Here is a 24544-nt window from a genome sequence, read left to right on the forward strand (position 1 = left end):
TGACTCATGTGTCTGTCATCCAGAAATTTCTGAAGCCTTTGGAGTAACATGACCGTCTAGTAATCTAGCTGACTTGCAGGTCAGACTTGGTCAGAGGTCAGACTTAGCAGCCCACAAGCAAAATCTATTAAAGGCCTTTTAATGCAAAGTAAGACACAAGTGTGCTAAAAGCATAAAGTCCACTCAGTGTACCTTTATCTGAATTTTATGTAATTCATTTTAGGCTTGCTTCTACAGGAGCCTCATATGTGCTGCTGTGTAGTATTGTTGCTTGTCATATTCTTTGCAACCTTGATTTCTTACTCTGTCCAAGTCAGCGCTAGCAATAAACCTAATGAGTACAGGCGTAAGAATGCCATCATCTGTCTCAACAATTGGTTTACTAGTTTATGGATGGAGGAGTTTTAGCCAATGGAGAGAATTGGTGACATCTGTAGTTTATCTGGTATTCTCAGCAGTTAGGCCATGTCCCACGTGAAGTATGCTTTTAAACTTTAAGCATATTTTCCTAGCATGCCCTGTTTTTTGTACCAAGTTTGAATGATCACTAGTAGTTGGTTGTAATGGCTCTCTGCTGGCAATACAAGAAACCAGTTTACATAATAAATATCATTAATTCCTCTCCTTGAAATAATTTGGAAATGTTTTTTAAAGTCTTATCACTGTGCTTCAGTGACTCTGTCTTTAGCATATGGTAGTTGGAAGCTGCAATCTTCTATACCAGCAGGGCATTTCTGCACCATCTATCAGTCAGTGTTGTGATCTTACATAGGAACCTTGCGATCTGGAAACCTGAAACTTAGCTGATGTCAAGACTTTATCATCTCTATGATTCTGCTGTCTTGTTCTGATCCAAGGGCTGTTACTTCAATATGCTATATATTTACATCTTATCTGGTGTAAAAAAAAATGTTTTAAAGTCATTCAACAACCGAAACAAACCAAAATCAAACATATAACTCACAAGATGAATTCCAAATGGATTTTATTCACATAAGCAAGGACATGCCGAGCGCAAATAGGATATGGGGGTGAGGGTTGCTCCATGCACGTCTTCATACTCTGCACTTGTACATCTTCCCGGATTACAGCTTCTTTTTATTTTTTTGGGCAGGAAGGATTGAAGCCCTCTTCTTGTGCTTCAAAGACCAAAAGAAAACAGCCTCCATGCCACTCTATGCGTGATCTCAAAACAGTCCCTTAATGGACACCGATATCTGTATTGAATAGTATCCCAACAGACTGAAATACATATGCAAGTAATAACAGTCCAAAACCAGACCTCCTTACAAACTATGGAGAACACAATCCTGAAATAGTTTTGTTTTTGTCTCTCAGCTTCTCAACCCTTAGTGAACTCAACATTTTTAATGGTGGCCATGTAGTCAAACATTTATTTTTCAGTTACACATAAACCGCAAACAGCTTGATTTTGATTTAGGGTTTTGCAAATAATTTAGGGAAATGCAATATAATTAAATACTTTATCAGTTAAAAGACCTTCTGTCTTTGCATGAGTTTTCAAGTCTACCATGGGTTTTAGACCAGTCTCCATGTTGCATTTTTTTATTTGTTTTATGTTTATGAGGGCCATCATTGCTCGCTTTCAAAAAATGCTAGTTGCTGGTTACCATGCTGAAACACTGGATCTAATTCTTGTAGTGTCACTGACATGGAGCAATTTTGTAGATCACAAAAGTCTGAGTTGAGTCTATATGTTTTGGGCCTGTTCCAGACACAAAGTATTAAAGCTAGAGGGTCAGCATAACAGCCTCTGAAGAATTTTTTGCAGGGAATTCTTGTCTTTGTAGTACAAAGTTAGGAAAAAAGCTAGTGGATAGCCCTTATCCCTAGAAGACACTACTTCTAGCTTAAATATTGTTTTTGGGTGGACTGGCCATTTAAATAGTCTGTAGGATTACACTATATTATTGAAGTTGAACTTCTGGCAAGTTACTAAATACACGGTTGTAATATATATGTGGGAACTGTTACCTACCAAGATATTTGTGATTTTGTGTAGCCAGTTGTGCGATTTGGAAAACTCTGCCACACAGGATAGAATGGTCCTTGACATTCATTACAGTAGCAGCAAGACTTGGTCAAGAACACTTGTGAACACAGACTGCTTAATGGACAGTGAGGGAGCAGCAGTGGTGAGGACATCTCCCTACTCATGCCTCTTAGTGGCATAATCACAGCAAAGGTGTACTGCTTGAATGTTAAGTACTCTTTGGGGAAGATTTACTAAACCTGGTGCACATAGAATCGGGTGCAGCTGTGGATGTTAACCAATCAGCTTCTAACTTCAACTTGTTGAATTAGGCTTTGACAAAAAAAATGGAAGCTGATTGGTTTCTATGCAGAGCTGCACCAGATTTTGCATGCTCCAGTTTTAGTAAATAACCCCCTTTGCCTCTTTCCCAGTTTGAGTGCTGCTGTAGAAGGGAAATAACAAAAAAACCCAAAAAACTCAGTACTAACACTAGTTTAAAATACATTTAATTTTATTTTTTTAATTACCGGTAATGCATAACCACAACTATTTGTGTTATGGTTGCCTGCAGTTCAGCTTTAAACTGTTGTAATGTATAATTTTATATTTTGCTATAATTATAATTTAATGTCAAGACACTCAGCTTGCATCATGTTCTTTAAATAAGATTGTGAATAACAGGGAGATTACTGCCTGCCTGACAAAAAATAATCCTTATCATAAATATTCCTTGAATCAACCACCTGTAAAATGTGGGGATGGTCAGTGGCTTACAACCCCACTTTAGAACTCAAGTATATGTGTGTGTATATATATATATATATGTATGTATGTGTATATATACACACACACACACACACACACCACAAAATTTCAAGTCCTGAGCTACTAGCCCGGCCTCAAGGGTTACTCGCCACCAGTTGCCCCGTCCCTAAACACGCCCTTATAAATTATTTCATGAAATTACACTTAAATGTTTTATGCAGAATTATGTTATAAAAAGAAATAACAACTTTATCTGTGCCCAACAACGTAGCCTGCCTGTGTACGCCAGTGCAGCCTGTGTCCCCAATGGAGCCTACCTGTGCATAGGAAGAGAGGGGAGAGCCACCACCTGGTTGATTAGAGTGCTGGGAACATAACAGCTTTCATTTCAATAGCTGTGTGTTCCCCGATACGGGCCGTCGTATACAGCCCCTCCCGCTTATCTGGGGAACTTTGATAAACAGATCACCCATCCCGGGTGATCTGTCTATCAAAGTGCCCGGTCAAGAGGAGGGGCTGTATATGACGGTGCGTGGGAACACACAGCTATTGAAATGAAAGCTGTTATGTTCCCGGTGCTCTGATCAAACAGGCGGCGGCTCTCCCCTCTCTGATTGCTGGGAGAACGGCTCCCATACAACCCAGGCTGCTCCCCCCCGCCACTCCCAGGCAGCCCACACTCGCCAGCCCTCAAAATCCACTTGCAAAATGCGAGTAGGCGAGTGGAATTTTTGAGGGCTGTGATATTTTATATATATATATATATATATATATATATATATATAATGTGTGTATATAATTTTTTTTCAGCCTGCAGTCTGAAATTAAAAAGGTGAACAGATTCCTCCATCCATGCCATGTAGCATGGATGGCTGACATCCTCTGCTACGGTATTGTATTTTGACAGCGGTAGCAGCACCTGTATCTGAATGGATGCAATCACTGTTCAGCCAACATTTTTCTACCTTGCTCCTTTGATTTTTTTTTTTCCTTCAAAGGATGTTGGACAAGAGGGGACAGCCAGGGCCACTTGCTAAGCAAATTTTGGCTGGTTCATCAGGAAAAGGATGAAATGTGACCAGTGCATAACTGCTTTACGATTCTTTGTAGTGTGAGCCCTTCTCAGCACTGCTGAGACAGACAGCGTGTTAAGGATGGTGGTGCCAAAGATGCTCCTAGAACTGAATAGGCATTTATGGAAGCAACCCCCTTACCAACTAGTCATATCAGCACTGCTGATCAGATATGAGTCTGGCTTTTAAAAATGGCGCTGCTTTCCTGTAAAACATAAAATGGAATTAGGGTAATAGAAATGCATAGATTGTAATGAAATATTTACATGAGGGCAGCCAGATTTGTCCTTCAGAAATATAATCTCTGCTAAGCTGTACTGCACAAGATTTCAATGACAGATATATCAATTCTGAAATGACTTGTAGATTGTAAATCTGTAGTCATCCCTCTCTGAGCATAAAGGTCCATACACACGATACGAAAATCTGAAGAAAACTTTCATCCGACCTGCCGATTTTCTGATCATTGGTGCTTTCAACAACTGATTCCAAATTTTCGGATGACAAACACTGGATGTGCAGGCTTTAAAATTTTGTCGTAGGTGAACACAACGTACGATTTTCGTAGAATTAGTACAGTTTTCGTCCGAAAAAAATCATAAGAGCAAGACCACGCATGCTCAGAAACTAAAGAACACATACAAATCAATTCAACACATTACATCACTTCTGAAGTCATACGAGAATTTTCGTATGTTGAGTAACCTCTTCACTTTCGATATGAGACTAGCATGCATCAAAAATCAGATGAAAATTTGTCTCATAATCTGATCGTGTGTACCAGATTAGAGGCTTCACTCTGACCTGCAGAACTTTTTGAGTATTATGATCACTTGTGTTTATTTTATTTAGGGCCTCTGAATAGCAACTTATACACTTATCTAGACATTTGCCCTGCAGATACTGAGAATTTAAAGTGAACCTGCATCCAGAGTTTGCACGCTATTCTCATATTCTGAACAAGTAGTAAAATCACTTTATAACAAGCCTTCATTCATCTAAAAGCATAGTAAAGAAATCAATATTCAAAATTCACATCACAGGCACTGTTTTTTATGAGAACAGAATCTTGGCAAATGCACAGAAGGTGAACTGTTAGACACTGAAACCAAAATCCAAAATAAAGCATGTAGATATGGATCGGTGATTTTGCTTTGAATAATAAAAATTAAAGTAGGTCCAAAGCTCTTTTGGTCCTACTTCTCCTGGGGATTACAGGAGTGTACTTCATTCTGCATTCCTGTGACTTGTATTCAGCCGACAGCGGGCCAAAGCCTGCTATTGGAGGATGCCAGTCAGCCAGTCAAGGATCTGGAGAGATGATCACTTGAATTTCAGGATACACCCAGATGCTTAGACTGGTAGCTAGCTCAGCCTCTCAGCACATTGCTGAGAGCCTGATCCAGCCACTCCCTCCCCCTCCACAACCTGGCACTCCAGTGAGCAATGGAACAGCAGCTAAGAGAGCTGGTGACTGACCGTCACTGGCTCACTGAAGACCGAGAACTGAGCAATCTGATCGCTCAGTTCTCGGTATAGAGGTGGCGGGGGATTGATGCTGCATCCACCAAGGTGAGTATGAATGTTTTGGTTTTTTTTCAAACCCTGCACTTCTCTTTTAATTAGATAGCGATTTCAGTTTGTGGAGTTCCGCTTTAAGACTATAAAGATAGTTTGAAGCCATTTGGAACCAAAGCCAAATTATATTGCCATTTCCTGCAAGAGTCATTTCCCATACAAGGGACAGTTTTCAGGGAATAAGGTCTACAGTAGCACTGTTGCCTGACTACTTGTGTACATCTCGGGAGGGTGTCAGTGTACTGAGTAATAAAACCAAGGTTAGGTAAAAAGATGGTTATATCTTCAGGCAGTACTTTCTTTATTCTGTACACAAAAAAGTTACTGTGGGTAGTTTAAGATAATTTCTAGTATTTGTATCTGTATGGCAATCACTACAAATGTATGACTTGCAGGCTAGCACAGCCCAGCTTCAGAGCATCTTGAAAACGGAAACAAGAATTATCAATTTGATTTTTTTTTTTTTTTTTGCAAACTTACATTGGTCCAGTTTGCCTTGATTCAAGTATCCATATCTGATAATTGTAGGGCTGCTGGGAATGGTGGCAATCACTGTAGTAGTTTGCACTACATTCAGTGATAGCCATGATATTCCAGGTGCTGCTCCGGCAGCTATTCCTCTAAACACTGAACGCAGGGTTGCTTGCTCAAATCACCATCATTCAGAGAATGCCTTGTATTTTTTGGGGTGGAGATAATGACACCATACACCCCTACTTTCTTAACCTATGAGAGAACACCTTGTATTCATTATCATTCTTTGAATGGCGGCAGTGCTGAGTAATTACCCCCTGTATTCAGTGTACAGAGGGAAAGCAGCTGAAGCAGCACCCACAAGGTCACTGCTATCAATGTATGTAGCGTAGGCTACTACAATGATTTTCAGTATTCCCAGCGACCCTCCAGATATCAGATATGATACCTAACTAAGCCAAGCTGAACAAATGTAAGTTTGCAAAAAACATAATTCTTGGAATTCCGCTTCACAGTGAAAGGTTTTTAGCTGGTTGTATTAAACTGTTAATTAAATAATTGACACGTGCCCTTTCTTTCCTATCAAAAATTATTCTACTTCATTAGTGGAAGTGTTAGTGGGTTGCGCCTTAGTGAGCATCAAATTAAATTGGAAAATCAGTATGGAAGATTAGTGTGTGTATATAGGATAGATTCACTGAAAATGGGTAGTTGAGGTCTGTGTGGACACAAAGAATGCAATGGAGAGATATAACCCCGGAAATGAATTATATTAATGCACTGCCCTCTAAAGCCCTGACTATGACACAACTGAGTTTAAATTGTGTTAACAAATTCCCAACATAATTTTGCCATTTTTTCCATTACTTTGTATGACAGATATCAGCCATGCTTGTCTCAAAATTTAACAGCATTGTTAACCTATAAAGAAATTAAATGGCAATTATTTTATGGTACCACTTTAGAAATGGTCACAATTCATTTTTCCGATGACAGCATATAGCTCCCCTAAAGTAAGAGGACCATTGACTTAGGCTTGCTATGTATAGCTCCACAGCTGCAAGTGATGCAAAAACAAATGCTTTTCATAATGGGTAACTGGTAATTTTACATGACAATGTCCATGTTAAATATACAGGTCGAGTAAGAACAGACAAATCTATCACCATCTCCCAGTTGATGAAGGATCTACTGCAGGTGCATGGCCTTCCACATAATTCAGACTCATGAGGGGTTGATTTACTAAAACTTGAGAGTGCAAAATCTGGTGGGACTGTGCATGGTAGTCGTTCTGCTTCTAACTTCAGCTTGTTCAATACTATGCACTAGACACTTTTACAAACGTGTAGTAGAGTGTGACAATAATGCTTGACTTGAAAGAAAAAAAAAGGACCCTGGAAGCTAATTTCTATCCAGAGCTGCACTAGATTTTGCACTTTCCAGTTTTAGTAACCCTAAATTAAGGTAGGTGCAATTTTTTCCTTTGGGAAATAGTCTTTAGGTGATCAGATAGTTAGGAAAATATGGGAGATCATAAATGGTATATGATTTGTCAAAAAAGTAATTTTGAACCATAAATCATCTTACAAATAACTTGTGACTGCAGGCTGTATGGGCCATTTACAGCGTAGATTATCCAGAGTAGCAGGTGCCTTGTTGGCCATTATAAAATGTCAGTAAGAGTTTACCAACAACTTTGTAGCATCTTTCATGTTGGATATAAATGTTAGTGGTGCCCCCACTGCAATTATGGGTGTATTTTGTTATTCTGACAGATTAGATCACAAGCAGCATTAATGTGTGTCCGGCCACTATAATTATGATGTCAGATGAGAGCTTCCTGTAATGTGGAAGTGCTGGACACTGCTAAACACCCACAGTGCACTGTGCGCTAAGAAAAAAAAAACCTACATTCTTGATGCTGTATTTGTCATGCTCAATAGAGTCACTGTGGTTTAAACTCCAGTGGCAGGATTCAGAGTCCTGTCACATGTAGGAGGAAAAGCTCCCATTCATGTGTGGAAATACCATGGAGTTTCCTTTTAGAAAAATACTCTTTAATTTCAACATTTTGTTCTGACAGATGCACTGCAAAAAATGTCTTGCATATCACGAACCTGTCGGGCATTTTACACTTTTAAAAGGAAGCATTCTGCTTGAGAACAGATACCATAAGGTGCCTTTTGTCACCCTGGTTTTTAAGAAACAATTCTTCTGTGTACCTCATGTAAATCACGTAAGTGATTACGTCCTTCGCATTTGGTCAAAGCCTATGCACAACCTGGCTGTTGTGGGTGGTAGTGCAATGCTTTGTTACAGCACATTTTACTTGATTGAAGTGTCACAAAATAACACTGCGTTTAACTCTATGTACTGCAGTATATTGTGTGCATTTCTCCGCAGCGTACACTACCACACATGTATGGTGTGAACATCTGCCCTTGTGTTGATCTATGTAGATCAATGCAGTTCAAGGGAAATAATGTAGTGTAAATGAGCTCTTAAAGTACTTTTCCCCCCTTCTTCCCAGGTGCCCTATAAAGCTAGCTGTGACTTCAAACAGAGTGCCCCCACCACCAAACTGGAGCTAGGAAGGAGACGGCTGCTTTGTTAGTAAGTGCCTGTCTGTGAGTCCAAGCACTTGTCTGAGGCAGGCATCGGCACAAATAATGCAGGGGGAGGTGAAGTTGACATATCTACTTTGTCCCATCAGAAACTGAATACTGTAAAAAAAAAAAAAACTACTTCTTAAAATATAAAATGTTAGCTGTCAGGTTCAGTCTAAATATATTTTTGAGTAGAAATAGGGAACATCCATAGAGGTGCACATAAGAAGACTGTAGAAGTCTGGATGTTGTATAGAAGATTCTATGATATGACAATGAAACAGTTTTTAAAGAATGAATTTTGACAGAAAAAGGCAATGAATTTGTACTTTTTAAAAATGGATATATTTATGACAAATCTGCTACATTTTAATCATGAATATCCAGATTCACCCTTTACTTATTAACATAGTGCAAAGATGTGCAGTAACCTATACCAGCTAGAAATGTTTCAACAAGTAAGTCTGGGCAGATATATTAAAACTGTTTTTGATTGGCTGATATGGGTTACAGCAACCACTCAACCTTACACTATGTTATATACAGTAAGTCCAATTCTGTTTCCCAGCATACTGGCTCATTTTCTGTATTCCTTGTGCTCTACACTCACAACCTTGTAGCAATAGCCATAGCGAAGGTGAACAAATGTGTATATGTATATCACTGATTTGTGTAGCACACACAGACACAACATGTACTTTGGTCACGCAAAAGATGAGGGACAGGAGGCTGCTCTGGGTTTTGGCTTTGAAGTAGTAGTAAGAAGGATGCTAAACACTCATATCGGTTTGTGGGTGTGTTAGAATGGTCAAGGCCTTACACCTTGCCATTGACCAGGACTAAATGCCAACCACGACATAAATGGTTTACATAGCATATTAGTCTAATGCCCAAAGTCCTGCACACCTTGGTGAATTAGCGCTGTTTCTCCCATGTCCATTGAGTTAAAGCAACTTTCTGCATTCAGATTGCCTTTGTCCCAGTAATTTCATGCTTCGTAAAGTGATTCTCTGCTATTTGCACTGCCTATGAGGCCTGAGATGCTGTGGAGAGTGCTTCCATGCATCACTGAAATAAGAAAGATTTTAAACATCACCAATTCTCTGCAAAAACATCACACATTTGCCCTTTAAATAATCAAGGCAGTATGGTGGAGTCTCCACTTCTGGTAGGATGAAATCCCCTGAAAAAGAAGGGGCAGTACTTAGCAGGACAAAGCTGATAAGGCTCTGAGCCAGCTGCCGGGCCTATGTGTATGAAAGGGTCCAGCATACTGATTACTAAAGCCGATCTTCAGTGACCCCCTGCAAAGTAAGTTCAGCTAGCACATTGTCCAAGTAGTTGGGATCTGGATATCCATGCCCAGTAAGGTTCGATCCAAATTCAGTCTTATGATGAATTTCATTCCATACCACTGTGTTAGATTCTCCTGTCGTGCTGGAGGTACCAATGGAAAATATCAGGCGACGATCCCATGCTGCTACCAGCATGCGTAATACCTGTAAATCAGAGCATATTTTAAAATACAAGCAGACCTAAGATACATGTTATGACTCTACCAGAGGGCTAATTTCATGATGCTGGTAAGCCTTGCAGACATCTGAGTACTGAAAGGTTTGTAATGACGAAAACAACAGTTCCTACAGGATAACATGCACACAGAGATTTTGAAGGCTAACATGACTGATGACTAGATACCAAGCCAAACTCTGCTTTTTATTTTAAGTTGTCGGTTTGACTTTCGAATGTCTTAAATGACCTCCCTCTCTACTTTTCAAAACCTACTTCCTTTGTCTACATGCTCTGGCTCCAGACCTTTGGATTGTACTCTGACCTTATGATATCTAACAAGCCTGTTGCAAGGTACAGTATAAAGAAGATTTAAACCCAATAACAAATATGCAATATCTTGCTGCTTACCAGTTCTTTGGTGGCAAAGTACATTTTCTGCAAGTACAGAAAAATTCCTGTTGATCCTGTCAGAAATCCACTACCAAAATCCCAATAGGTATCAGCCTTCCTAACTATATTCTGTGGACTACAGAATGCCCCCCTCCATGTAATGGAGACAAGAAGTGGGGGAGGTGTTCTTCTATAGACACAGTAGAGTGGGTAAATGTTGTCAACCTAGGACAGCATCTGCGTTACTGGCAGGATAATCATGTGAAAATATTGGAAAAGGAACACAAATGCAGTCACCACATTTAAGGACTGGTAAGCTGCAATATACAGTATAAAATGTTTGTTCTTGGATTGTACTGAAAGAACCTAGGATGGCACTGCTGACTTCCTTCTAATATGCTAGTCCTCTGTCTGGCTCTAGCCTGAGTACTTTTACTCACTGACTTAGAATAAGCATACAGATAGTAAAGACCAGACAAAATCAGAATGCCTTAAAGCGGGATTCCGGCCAGCTAAAAAAAAAATTAAAGTCAGTAGCTGCTGACTTTAAATAAGTAGACTTACTTACTGTCCTGGGTGCCTGCGATGTTGGCCGCCTGAGACCGACCCGTCCCTCGGCTCTCAGGTCCCGGCACCGCCATCCTAGGTAAGGGAAACAGGCAGTGGAGCCTTGCGGCCCAGCGATCTGTGAATGGCCCCGTGGTGTTCTGGGAACACACACAGTTCCCAGAAGACAACGGGGCCGCTCACCGAGGAGAAGAACATGCCGCGGAATAGGAAGAGGCAGATTAGGAAGACTGCCTAGCAACCTAGCAGGGTTTAGGTAAGTATACATTTTTTTTTTTCCAAATGTTTTTTTTTAAATTTTTTTAGGAATTTTGGTGGCATTTTTTTTTCCAGGGTGGCCCTCCGCTTTAATTCAGTGGAATTATTCTGTGGAGACCTAATTGGCACTGACTTATTTATTACACTACATAACCCAATGTACTCTCTTTTGAAGATGTCATTATCCTTGGGGTTGTTCACACTTTATTAATCACCTTAACTTTTTAAACTTGATTAAAAAAATGTGTGTTTTCTTTGAAAAATAAAAAATTCTATTCTCTTTACTATGTCTTAAAGTGTTACTAAAGCCAGGACCCTGCATTCACTATATCTGGTTTCCCACAGTACACAGAAGATGGAAATGCAATTATTTTAGTAAATATAAACTGCTAAATACCTTTTTTTTCATCAACATTTTTTCAAAGAGGGACAAATTTGATGAAGTGAACATGCGTGAGGGCCGAACATTTTGCCTGACATTCTTTGAACCATTAAAATTCGGTCTAAGTATGTTCGTCCGAGCACTAATACACTGCCCAACAAAAATTCTCTTGCCTTTGTGGCTGTGTGTGAGTAAAGAGATGAGCTTGGGCGTGTTATTTGGATATACCGTATTTATTGGCGTATAACATGCACTTTCACTTTAAGAGGGAAATTTCAGGAAAAAAACTTAAATTTTAAATAAAGAACTGTGAAGCAAAATAAGGGTCAGTGCCCATCTGCAGCCTCACAAGTGCCATGAATGCAGCACCCCCATTTCCATCAGTGCAGCACCCCCCCCCCCCCCCATTCCATTAGTGCAGCATCCACCAGTGCCAAGAATGCAGCACCCACCAATGCCAGGAATGCAGCCTGATTGATGCCCATCCATCTGCAGCCTCGGAGGGGACAGGGAGGGGGCGGGACGAGTGCCAAATGATTACATACAGGAAAAACTCCCGTTTTCTCTGGGGCCTCTTTAATAGAAAGTCCCGCCTCCTTTGATGGACAGAACAGTCATCCAATGGCAGCGCCAGAGACGGGACTTCCTATTACAGAGGCTGCCGTGTAAACAGAAAATACTCCTGTATGTACGGCACTCATCCCGCCGCCTCCCTGTCGCCTCCAAGGCAGCGAGCATATACAGTATCTCACAAAAGTGAGTACACCCATCACATCTTTGTAAATATTTTATAATATCTTTTCATGTGACAACCAGTGCTGTGTCTTGGCCTAGGCCTAGGCTGGCACTTTGCAAAAAAGCACCCCCCCCCCATGTAAAAAGCTCCCCCCGAGTCCCGGCTTCTACGGCCACCCCCCGCACAAATACAGCCCCCGACAGCTTGCTAACATTATGGGCAGGGATCGGATAGGTGTCCATGAGCAGTGCTTGCAGTGTTCGCAGCCGCCGCAGACTTTTTTCTTTTATTTTACGATGACTGTTCTGCACTCAGCCTCTCCTCCTAGGCTGTACAGGTCTCTGTAAATCTGTCCGGCTGAGGCGCGGCACCACCCCCTCCTGACTCCTGCTGCAGAGTGATCTCTGAGGGAGGGGCTGAGATTCTGTGTAGAGCCAGCAGCGGGTGTCTCGGGCCTCCCGGTGGGGGAGGAAGGAACTGGAAGGCAGCTCAAGCTGCCCAAGGAGCCGAATGACTGAATCTGAGTGGAGTCGAGCAGCCAGAGAGTAAGTCATGGCAATGTGGACTCTTGTCTTGTTCTTCTGACTGAGGGGGCACTGGAGCAGGGACAGTCTCACGACTCTGGGAGGAACTGGTCTTCGACTGGGGGTCAGTGCAGTGGCCATTGCAGCACAGGAGAAAAAGCACAGAGCCGAGGAGGAGGAAACAGATTTGCAGAAGCTCAGGTCTGTTTGATGCAGTGCCAAGCAAAGCAAATGCTTCCCTGAAAACTTCCTTGCAAACTTTGCAGGGAAGCATTTGCTTTGCTTGGCACTGCATCATACAGACCTGCAGCTTCTGCAAATCTGCACAAGTGATGTAGCAGCTAGAAGAGCCCTGGCCTGTACTGATGATTGCAGAATGCAGATCTGATTGCAGATGCAACCATCATTATCATTGCACATGCTAAAACACCTAGGTAGGTACCCAGACCAGCACCACCTTCTTTCCTTGTTTTCTCCTCCTCAGCTCTGTGCTTTTTCTCCTGCACTGCGACGGCAACTGCACTGACCCACAGTCCCAGACCATTTTTTGAAAATGTCTACCACAGCCTTGGTCTGTGCCTATACCCGAGTATGTGCCCGGGGGTTGGGAGCGACTGACGCCCCCATAAAACGGCAGGTGACTGGCATGTAATTGAACTTGTGGAGGCGGAGCCTAATGCTCCACCTACCCTCCTCCGTGCGGCATCCTTGCATTACATCTTCTGCCCAGGGCTGGTCTCTCTGTGATGATAGGAGAGAGAGATAGGAGGACGACGGGAACCCCCAGGCGGTGGCCAGGACAGCAAGTACAACAATTACTATTACTTCTGTGCATGTGCCAAGCAGAATACAAAGTGCTCAACATGAATAATATATAAAAATCATATTGCAATTAAGTGCTCCATGCGTGCTACAAACTCATTAAACAGTCCACATTCAGTGAAAGTTCATGTACTGCAAAGTGCTCCATGCATGCTGAAATCAATGCAAACTTTGCAGTACATGAACTTTCACTTACTGTGGAGTCTTTATTGAGTTTGCATTGATTTTAGCATTTGCAAAGTGCTTCATGCTATAATCAAAACATAACACAAATAAGCTGTTATATTATGAAAATGATGAGTCTGCACTAATTGCCACTGATGAGGCGGCATTCTTAGGCCGCACTGATGAGGCTGCACGGTTGGGCACAAATGAGACGGCACTCGTAAGCTGCACTGATAGGGCAGGTCTTAATAAGGAAGGGGTGTGGCCTTGACAGGAAGGGGTGGGTCATATTTAAATTAGGGGGTGCAGGAGTTTAGTCAGACCTAGGGCAGCACAAAACCTAAATACACCACTGGTGACAACACTGAAGAAATTACACTTTGCTACAATGTAAAGCAGGGGTCTTCAAACTGCGGCCCTCCAGGTTTTCAGGAACTACAATTCCCATCATGCCTAGTCATGTCTGTGAATGTCAGAGTTTTACAAGGCCTCATGGGATGTGTAGTTCTGCAACAGCTGGAGGGCCGTAGTTTGATGATTCCTGATGTAAAGTATTGAGTGTACAGCTTGTATAACAGTGAAAATTTGCTGTCCCCTTGAAATAACTCAACACACAGCCATTAATGTCTAAACTGGCAACAAAAGTGAGTACACCCCTAAGTGAAAATGTCCAAATTGGGCCCAACGTGTCAGTATTTTGTGCGGCCACCATTATTTTCCAGCACTGCCTTAACCCCCTTGGGGATGGAGTTCACCAGAGCTTCACAGGTTGCCACTGGAGTCCTCTTCCACTCCTCCATAACAACATCACGAAGCTTGTGAATGTTAGAGACCTTGCACTCCTCCACCTTCTGTTTGCGGATGCCCCACAGATGCTCAATAGGGTTTAGGTTTGGAGACATGCTTGGCCAGTCCATCACCTTTACGCTCAGCTTCTGTAGCAAGGCAGTGGTCATCTTGGAGTTGTGTTTGGGGTTGTTCTCATGTTGGAATACTGCCCTGCGGCCCAGTCTCCAAAGGGAAGGGATGAAGCCTTGTTTCAGTATGTCACAGTACATGTTGGCATTCATGGTTCTCTTAATGAACTGTAGCTCCCCAGTGCCGACAGCACTCATGCAGCCACCGATCCATCACACTCCCATCACCCTGCTTGACTGTGGGCAAGACACACTTGTCTTTGTACTCCTCACCTGGTTGCCGCCACACACGCTTGACACCATCTGAGCCAAATAGGTTTGTCTCATCAGACCACAGGACATGGTTCCAGTAATCCAAGTCCTTAGTCTGCTTGTCTTCTGCTTGTCTTCAGCAAACTGTTTGTGGGCTTTCTTGTGCATCATCTTTAGAAGAGGCTTCCTTCTGAGACGATAGCCATGCAGACCAATTTGATGCAGTGTGCGGCGTATGGTCTGAGCACTGACAGGCTGACCCCCCACCCCTTCAACCTCTGCAGCAATGCTGGCAGAACTCATTCGTCTATTTCCCAAAGACAACCTCTTGATATGATGCTGAGCATGTGCACTCAACTTCTTTGGTTGACCATGGCAAGGCCTGTTCTGAGTGGAACCTGTCCTGTTAAACCGCTGTATGGTCTTGGCCACCGTGCTGCAGCTCAGTTTCAGGGTCTTGGCAATCTTCTTATAGCCTAGGCCATCTTAATGTAGAGCAACAATTCTTTTTTCAGATCCTCAGAGGGTTCTTTGCCATGAGGTGCCATGTTGAGCTTCCAGTGACCAGTATGAGAGAGTGAGAGTGATAACACCAAATTTAACACACCTGCTCCCCGATCACACCTAAAACCTTGTAACACTAACGAGTCACATGACCCCGGGAAGGGAAAATGGCTAATTGGGCCCAATTTTGACATTTTCACTTAGGGGTATACTCACTTTTGTTGCCAGCAGTTTAGACATTAATGGCTGTGTGTTGAGTTATTTTGAGGGTACAGCAAATTTACACTGTTATACAAGCTGTACACTCACTAATTTACATTGTAGCAAAGTGTCATTTCTTCAGTGTTGTCACATGGAAAGATATAATAAAATATTTACAAAAATGTGAGGGTTGTACTCACTTTTGTGAGATGCTGTATATCTTTTGTGGCCACGGCGCTGGGAGATCATTGGGGGCCACAAAAGATATATATGTCCAGATAACTAGGCAGGCCGTTTAAAACCGGAACGCTGGCCGCGATTGGCCCGCGGGCCGGACTTTGGACATGCCTGATTTAGAGCATTCTTGTGACCTGTATCAGTATCTGCTGAAAGCTCATAGGAGGAATTTTCATTCTCCCCTGACCCTCTGTCTGGACAGTGCTGATTGGCATTGTGCTGATCACATGCACTCTCCCAAAAAAAAACTCTCTTGCAATACACACCAAACTGAGCATGTGCAGCCTGACTCTTTGATGCTCTTTTCTACCAGTAAATAGGTTGGAGTTAAAGAAGAAAAGGATCAGAGAGACAGGATCACGCAGCCTTTATACACAATGCAGAGGATTAACCCCATAGAATCCACAGTGAGTATAACAGGCATGCTTTAATGCCTATACAGACTGATTTTACTGTTGTGGGTTTAGTAACACTTTAAAAGAGAAGTATAGCCAAAGCTTTTTTTGCTCATACTTCTTATGTGGGTCACAGGAGTGCATTTGTGCTAAAAAGTGCTAAAGACTGCTGTTGGCTGATGTCACGGAGGCGGTCTGGCCTTTGGAAGCACTCTACCACTAATGTTGGGCTCCATCCAGATGTCTGACCAGTAGCTGGCTCAGCCTCTTACCGCCCTGTGCTCTGCACAGCCTGGCGCTTCAGTAAGTGCTGGAGAGGCAGAGGAGAGAGTCGGCTGACAGTTGCCACTTTCTGCTCAGTGAAGACTGACACTGAGTGATCAGTGGTCATGTGATCACTCAGTTCTTGGGCTTAGAGGCAGTGGGGGACAGCTGCAGCAGGTAGGCGAGTATGATATTATTTATTTATTTTTTTTTTTACTATGCCCACACTTTGTTTACTAAAGATCAGATCACATTTCAGGTCTTATACATACAGAAATCCTGAAACATTACACATTTCTCATACCGGTTTATCCCAGTATGTGCTGCATAAAGGTCATCATATAACATGCATTTTGCAGAGATGACTATATTGCAGGCTTTATTTTTTTTTAGCTATATTAGAAAGGTTTTGTTTTTGTACATCCATCAACATGGCACTCACCTTTCTCCCTTTATCATTATCTGGCAAGTAACAGTGCCGTGGAAATCCTCTGGCTGTGAACTTACGTCCTGGGTTAGGATGCTCAGGCCCCTAAAAATAGACATAATATTAATGAGAAAAACAAATCATGGCCCGGCATATTCATTATAGTTCCAAATCATACGGCAATCAAATCCCACTTCACAAAAGGACATAAAACAAAAGTGCAAAAGTTTAACTTGCTCATAGGTCTTTAGACTCTGGAGTCATCTAAATGTTTTTTCTTTTTCTTTTTTCATTTTATTTATTTAATGAACATTATACCATCATGTAAATGTCTACACATTATCTGTCTAAGTCCAACTCCAGTGGGGAGGAAGTGAGGTGAAATCTCCCCAGTGGTGTAATGGACAGCAATAAATACTTGTCCAAAGTCTATACAAAACTGACTGGAGTTGGGCTTGAAAATGCCACCCCATACAGTAAAATAAAGTGTCAACGTGACAAAGCATCACGGGCTGTATCCTTAGCATAATCATATCTGCTGTGTGCAGGGCAGCCATCAGAAATGTTTGGGCCCCTTACACAGCTTTAGACCCGGGCCCCCCGCCCCAAGCCTGACCACCAACAGTCCTCAGGGCTTGCCTATGGACCATCCTACTGAATCCGCACACCGGCCACCTCACCTGTAAACACTCAGCCCCCCCCCCCCAATCCTGTATATATGTCAGCCCCCTCACAACTGTATATTTGCCAGCCCCCCCTCCCAAACCTGTATATTTGTCAGCCCTCCTCACACCTGTATATGTCAGCCCCCCACACACACCTGTATATATGGCAGCCCCCCTCACGTACACCTGTATATATGTCAGCCCCCTACACACACACCTGTATATATGTCAGCCCCCCCCCACACACCTGTATATTTGTCCGCCCCCCACACACACCTGTATATATGGCAGCCCCCCTCACACACACACACACACCTGTATATATGGCAGCCCCCCTCACACACACCTGTATATACAGTGGAGATGGAAAGTATTCAGACCCCCTTAAATTTTTCACTCTTTGTTATATTGCAGCCATCTGCTAAAATTATTTAAGTTCATTTTTTTTCCTCATTAATGTACACGCAGCACCCCATATTGACAGAAAAACACAGAATTGTTGACATTTTTGCAGATTTATTAAAAAAGGAAAACTGAAATATCACATGGTCCTAAGTATTCAGACTCTTTGCTCAGTATTTAGTAGAAGCACCCTTTTGATCTAATACAGCCATGAGTCTTTTTTGGAAAGATACAACAAGTTTTTCACACCTGGATTTGGGGATCCTCTGCCATTCCTTCTTGCAGATCCTCTCCAGTTCTGTCAGGTTGGATGGTAAACGTTGGTGGACAGACATTTTTAGGTCTCTCCAGAGATGCTCAACTGGGTTTAAGTCAGGGCTCTGGCTGGGCCATTCAAGAACAGTCATGGAGTTGTTGTGAAGCCACTCCTTCGTTATCTTAACTGTGTGCTTAGGGTCATTGTTTTGTTGGAAGGTAAACCTTCTGCCCAGTCTGAGGTCCTGAGCACTCTGGAGAAGGTTTTCATCCAGGATATCCCTGTACTTGGCCGCATTCATCTTTCCCTCTTTGTCCTGTCCCTGCAGCTGGAAAACACCCCCACAGCATGATGCTGCCACCACCATGCTTCACTGTTGGGACTGTATTGGACAGGTGATGAGCAGTGCCTGTTTTTCTCCACACATATCGCTTAGAATTAAGGCCAAAAGGTTCTATCTTGGTCTCATCAGACCAGAGAATCTTATTTCTCACCATCATGGAGTCCTTCAGGTGTTTTTTAGCAAACGCCATGCGGGCTTTCATGTGTCTTGCACTGAGGAGAGGCTTCTATCGGGCCACTCTGCCAAAAAAGCCCCGACTGGTGGAGGGCTGCAGTGATGGTTGACTTTCTACAACTTTCTCCCATATCCTGACTGCATCTCTAGAGTTCAGCCACAGTGATCTTTGGGTTCTTCTTTACCTCTCTCACCAAGGCTCTTCTCCCCTGATAGCTCAGTTTGGCCGGACGGCCAGCTCTAGGAAAGGTTCTGGTCGTCCCAAACATCTTCCATCTAAGGATTATGGAGGCCACTGTGCTCTTAGGAACCTTAAGTGCAGCAGAATTTTTTTTGTAACCTTGGCCAGATCTGTGCCTTGCCACAATTCTGTCTCTGAGCTCTTCAGGCAGTTCCTTTGACTTCATGATTCTCATTTGCTCTGACATGCACTGTGAGCTGTAAGGTCTTATATAGACAGGTGTGTGGCTTTCCTAATCAAGTCCAATCACTATAATCAAACACAGCTGGACTCAAATCAAGGTGTAGAACCATCTCAAGGATGATCAGAAGAAATGGACAGCACCTGAGTTAAATATATGAGTGTCACATTAAAGGGTCTGAATACTTAAGACCATGTGATATTTCAGTTTTTCTTTTTTAATAAATCTGCAAAAATGTCAACAATTCTGTGTTTTTCTGTCAATATGGGGTGCTGTGTGTACAATAATGAGGAAAAAATGAACTTAAATGATTCTAGCAAATGGCTGCAATATAACAAAGAGTGAAAAATTGAAGGGGGTCGGAATACTTTCTGCCCCCACTGTATATGTCAGGCCCCCCACACACACACACACACACCTGTATATATGGCAGCCCCACATGCACAAATCTGTACACACATGCCTCTGGCCCCACCCTGTACACAAACAGCCCCCCTCCCTTTCCTTCACAGCCCCTACTTGTTGTAACTTCTTACCCGGTCCCAGCTCATTTTTACAAAGCTGACATGTTGCTGAGAAGCATAGTACAGGCAGATCACTACCACACAAGGGATACACATGTACATAGTATCCAGAGGTGGCAATAGACAGCTCAATGTCTAAAATCAATGACACGAGAACTGCAGAAACTGTGAGATCGTTTCTATACTGCACAGCACGGATCCTCTTCACCCATCCTGCCTTCTTCTGTCCCGGGCGGGCCCCTTACAGTTGTAACGGCTGTACCCCCCTGATGGCGGCCCTGGCTGTGTGTTTAGCAGAGATATAGCAAGTTGTGCATATATAAACCATACCTAGAAAAGCAATACCTACAGTATTTTTATGGAACTTTACATTCAATCTGTAAAATGCATTAAATATCGAGACAAAATGTGAAAATGCAAGAGAAAATGAATCATTCAAACTGGCGTTGCATTTTATTTCAAATTTATCATGTTAAGTCATGGCTAGTACCTGCATTCCGCTGGGGATATCGTACACTATGCGAATAGTCTTACACTCCGGGTATCCCGGCAGGGAGTGAGGAATGACATGAAACTCCATTTTCCCTGGAGGCTGTGTACCTGTTTTCTCTCCATAGATTGCTTTGCAGGTAGGACACTGCAAGCTGCCATCCTGCAAAGATACTTTTTATAAATATAAAGAAGATCCAACAATTCTTATCCCATGATAACATGTAGTGGAACATAAGCCTTCAAGCTACCTCTATTCTTCAGAGACGCGTAAACACCCATTGCATTATAAGGAAACAGGATGTGATAATGTCTACACTTAACTAAATACACTTTTATCTTCTATGGAAGCTTGTTATGACCATCAGTGAGTAAACTGACATAATTTCTAATGTATATGAACAGCAGCAGAGATGTTTTTTATGGTCATACTACAACCTACCTTGTTACCATTATTATACATGGCCACCAGGCACAGAACATGGTACATATGGGTACACTTCCCCAGTTTTCCAACCAGGTCCGAGCGAATCCCTTTGTGAGTCAGGACACCCTCATACCCAGAGGCAGTGACCAGACGCTCCATGCAGATGGTACAGTCCTAAAAAGCCAAAAGAAAACCTTCAAATAAAATTCTGCCCTTTACGCCACCACATAATATCAAATTACATTTACCCTTGCATAAAGTACTTTAATGTAAAAGTTATATATGACAACTGCCTTGCCAATCTGTGTGAATAGCATAACCACAGCAACTTTGCTTTTACCATTCATCTTACAACACTGATATTTTTAGTGGAATTATAGTCAGAAAAGTCATGCTAGATCACCTCAGGCTGGCCCCTTTTGCTTGTATAGCTATGTAACACATAAAAAAGAAGTGCCTACACTGTATAAAATCCAGTAATACACTGTCTCATCCTGCTCTGCACATGCTCAGTTGCTCTCTATTTTTTTAGCACTGTGCTAAAAGTGTATAGAGGCCGATCTGCTGACAGCCTAAAGATTTACTGCTGTTTAGGAGCTCTAGGCTTCAGCAAAATGGCAGCCTCCAGCAAGAAGAAACAGAAGCAATCATGGAGGCAATTTACAGCACAGACTAATTTTGGTAAAATTATTAATGTGGAACGTATGTTCCTTGCTAAAGAACATTATTTTTTATCAAGTTATTATAGGTTAGGTTCCACTTGAAAGCGGTAGTAAACTCTCTAAAAGATACCCTACTTAAACAACATTCCAATATTGATTTTCAATCAAATGGGCACTAAGAGTATGCCCAAAAATCATTCTTAGTGTTTTTTTTCTTTTATATTCTAAGCGGTCATCAGCGATATTAGCTGCCACCATAGGAACTGTGGTCTTCCGGGTTATGTATTCTATTTTACTTCCACCCTCAGTAGCAACTATTGTCCCTAATCCCCCGCATGCGCAGTAAAAGGGCTTTCCAAGGTGTCCATGATCCTCTTCACATTGCAGAAGTACAATCAAGTCTCGCGTGATGTCGGGGCTGACGTCGACACTCGGAAATGATGCAGCACCGGCATAGACCCTGCATTTTTCTGGCAGGGTCTCTGCTTGCCGGAAAAATAGGAAATAAGGCGCATGTGCGGATGACGTCAGAAGTGAAAAATATACAGAATACAGGAAAGGCAAGCAGGTAAGGAGACTTTTTATATAGCGCAACTTGTTTTAAAACCTGCAATTGTCCATTTACATAAAAGTAGTCGGAATGGGTATACAACCACTTTAATGCACACTAAAACACAAGGGAAATAGGTTTTTGTGAATTACTGTAAAATCTTTTTCCTGGAGTACATTAAATGGATACAATATAAAGCATTCAGGGGTTATGCTGCAGCATTCAGGAGTTTGGACACTGGAAAAAAAATGAAAATGCTGTATAACCCTTCCCACGCACATCATGCCTCTGTTTTGTAGCAAAGCAATAGTAGGAATAGATCTTAGGAAAAGGGGAGGGGGCTGTGTCCCTTAATGTACTCTAAGAAAAGCATTTTATTTTAAAAGAAAAATGAAAATTTTCTTAATTGTACATTTAAAGGCACTGAAAGTATACAGGTACATAGAGACACTGAAAAGCAGTCGAACTGAGGTGTGGTCGACACTGCAAACAAAAAGCGAACAGGCCCACGTGTTGTCCTGGTTAATGGAAAGTGCAAAAACCACCTTCAGAAGAAAAAGTGGCCTTGGCCTTCAAAACATTGTCTCTATATAGGACAATAAAGCCAGTACTTCAGAAACTCACCTTGCAGAGGTGACTGCAACGAGGAAGGCAACCTCATAAATAAATTACTTAATTAATTAATAAGAGTAAACAGAGTAATATCAGAGGGGCTGTTTCTGAAGAACCAACAGGACCAGGCTGAGATCCCATTGTGCTACTGAAGGACATACAGGGGGAATAATTTGAGTGGCACCCTGTACAAAGACCTCCACTAAGGAGTGAGAGGCAAGCAGTTTTTGAAAAAGAACCCCTAGCATGGAAATTTGATACTTGATCGTGCCCAAGGATAAATGTTAATCCAGACCAGACCGAAGAAAAATCAGGATTTGTCCCACCAACTTTCTGGGATGGAATTTTCTTTCCTTACACCAAGATAAATATGCTATCCAGGTGCAATGGTAGGCTTTGAGAAAAGTCAATTTCCTAGCTTTGAAAAGTGTGGGAACAGATAGAACCCTATACCTCAGGACCTGGGCTTCAACAGCCAGGCTGTGCAGGCAGCAGTCTAGAAGAAGGGTGATAAACCAGTCCCTGGAACAAAAGATCTGAATGACCTGGGAGGGCCCATGGAGAGTGTGCCAGAAGTCCGACGAAATCCAAGTACCACATCTGCCTGGACCAGTTCAGTGTGACGGGGAGGCAGCATTCAGGGAACACGTTGCTTCCACTAATCTTCACCTCTCCAATTAGCACACTCCGCATGGAGTCTTCAGGGATAGGGTTCCACCATATAGGTGCACTGTGGCCCTGGACAAATAAAACACTCTGTGGCTGACTTACATGACACAGCTTCTTTCTCTTAGCTGGGTCCAGGTATGGCTCCTGTGGCAATGTTGAGGCTGCAAAATGAACCCCTTCCGGCTTTGCAGCAACTAAAGAGAATTACTAAAAAAAAAATCTTGAAAAAAAGAAGAGAAATGCTTTGTTCATCAGAGGAGAAAAGACATTAACAAAAAAAAAAATGCCCCAAAAAACAGGGCATAATGAGATTGGGAGGGGTTTTACTAGGCTGTCCTCACAGTCAATGTCCAATCTCCTGAAGGCAAACACATAACCCTTATGTACCTGAATACTTCATCTTGTGTCCTGTTCACAGTCAGTAAATACAGAGCCAATCTAAGTGGCTCTGTACCATATGATTGGTCATTGAAGAGACCAGTCACCGAGTTTTCAGATGTACACAGAATTGTTTATATTATTGAGAACCCTTCCCTTCCTCTTACAACAAAGGGAGGCTAGAAATAGGACCTAATGAATGAATAAATCATTAATTTGTCCCTGGTGTAAGCAGATCGATGCAGCACAAGATTGTTTTTAACCCTTTCACCCCCTTCCTCTCCAATACAGCCATCTGTATGTGGCCTGTATATTAACCACCTATTTGATCCCTTATCCTGCACATCTGAACATTAAAGTGGCTGTAAGGGCTGAAGGTTTTTTTAAAACCTTCAGTGTGCAGCTCCCCGATCAGTCAACCCAATCTCAATCCAGGGATGTGCACGAGAGCTGAGGCTCTCCTGGGTCTCTCACTCCTCATTGGCTGAGGCCATTGGCTCCTGATGCTGTCAATCACAGCTAGTGAGGCAGGAGCAGGGGACGGGGCTGAGCCATGTCGAATGGATATAGAGTGCCGGCTTGGGAGTGAGTAAGCACAGGTTGTCCCCATAGCAAGCGGCTTGCTATAGGGGCATTCAGCAAGGGGGAGGGGCCCAGAGCACTGGCGGGGGACCCGAGAAGAGGAGGATTGGGGCGGCTATGTGTAAAACTATTGCACAGAGCGAGTACATATGAAACGTTTGTTTTTCTTTTTTTTTGCTTTTTTTCCTTTACAAACGCTTTAACCCCTTCATCTCCATTTTCCCACTGTATATGGCCTGTACATTAATCCCTTCACCACCATTTCCCTATGTGCATGACCTGTATGTACTGTATCTAGTGCATCATTACCAAGCTTCGTGTTTAAACCTCCTCAATACCAGTAT

At 42.5% G+C, this 24544-nt stretch overlaps 1 protein-coding gene across 2 annotated transcripts in view; it reads right to left on the minus strand.

Annotated features, from left to right (window-relative positions):
* Nucleotides 1–968: 968 nt before the first annotated feature.
* Nucleotides 969–24544, minus strand: part of DTX1 (deltex E3 ubiquitin ligase 1) — a 106903-nt gene continuing 83327 nt past the window's right edge. For both annotated transcript variants that reach the window (XM_073630490.1, XM_073630481.1), the window contains exons 7-10: nt 20763–20921; nt 20322–20483; nt 17061–17150; nt 969–9991 (exon numbers count right to left, since the gene is read on the minus strand). In XM_073630490.1, the coding sequence (XP_073486591.1) occupies nt 9773–9991; nt 17061–17150; nt 20322–20483; nt 20763–20921 (630 nt within the window). In that variant the 3' untranslated portion in view covers nt 969–9772. The remainder of the gene's footprint in view (nt 9992–17060; nt 17151–20321; nt 20484–20762; nt 20922–24544) is intronic.

Source organism: Aquarana catesbeiana, linkage group LG01 (genome assembly GCF_042186555.1).
Source record: "Aquarana catesbeiana isolate 2022-GZ linkage group LG01, ASM4218655v1, whole genome shotgun sequence".
Classification (NCBI taxonomy): Eukaryota; Metazoa; Chordata; class Amphibia; order Anura; family Ranidae; genus Aquarana; species Aquarana catesbeiana.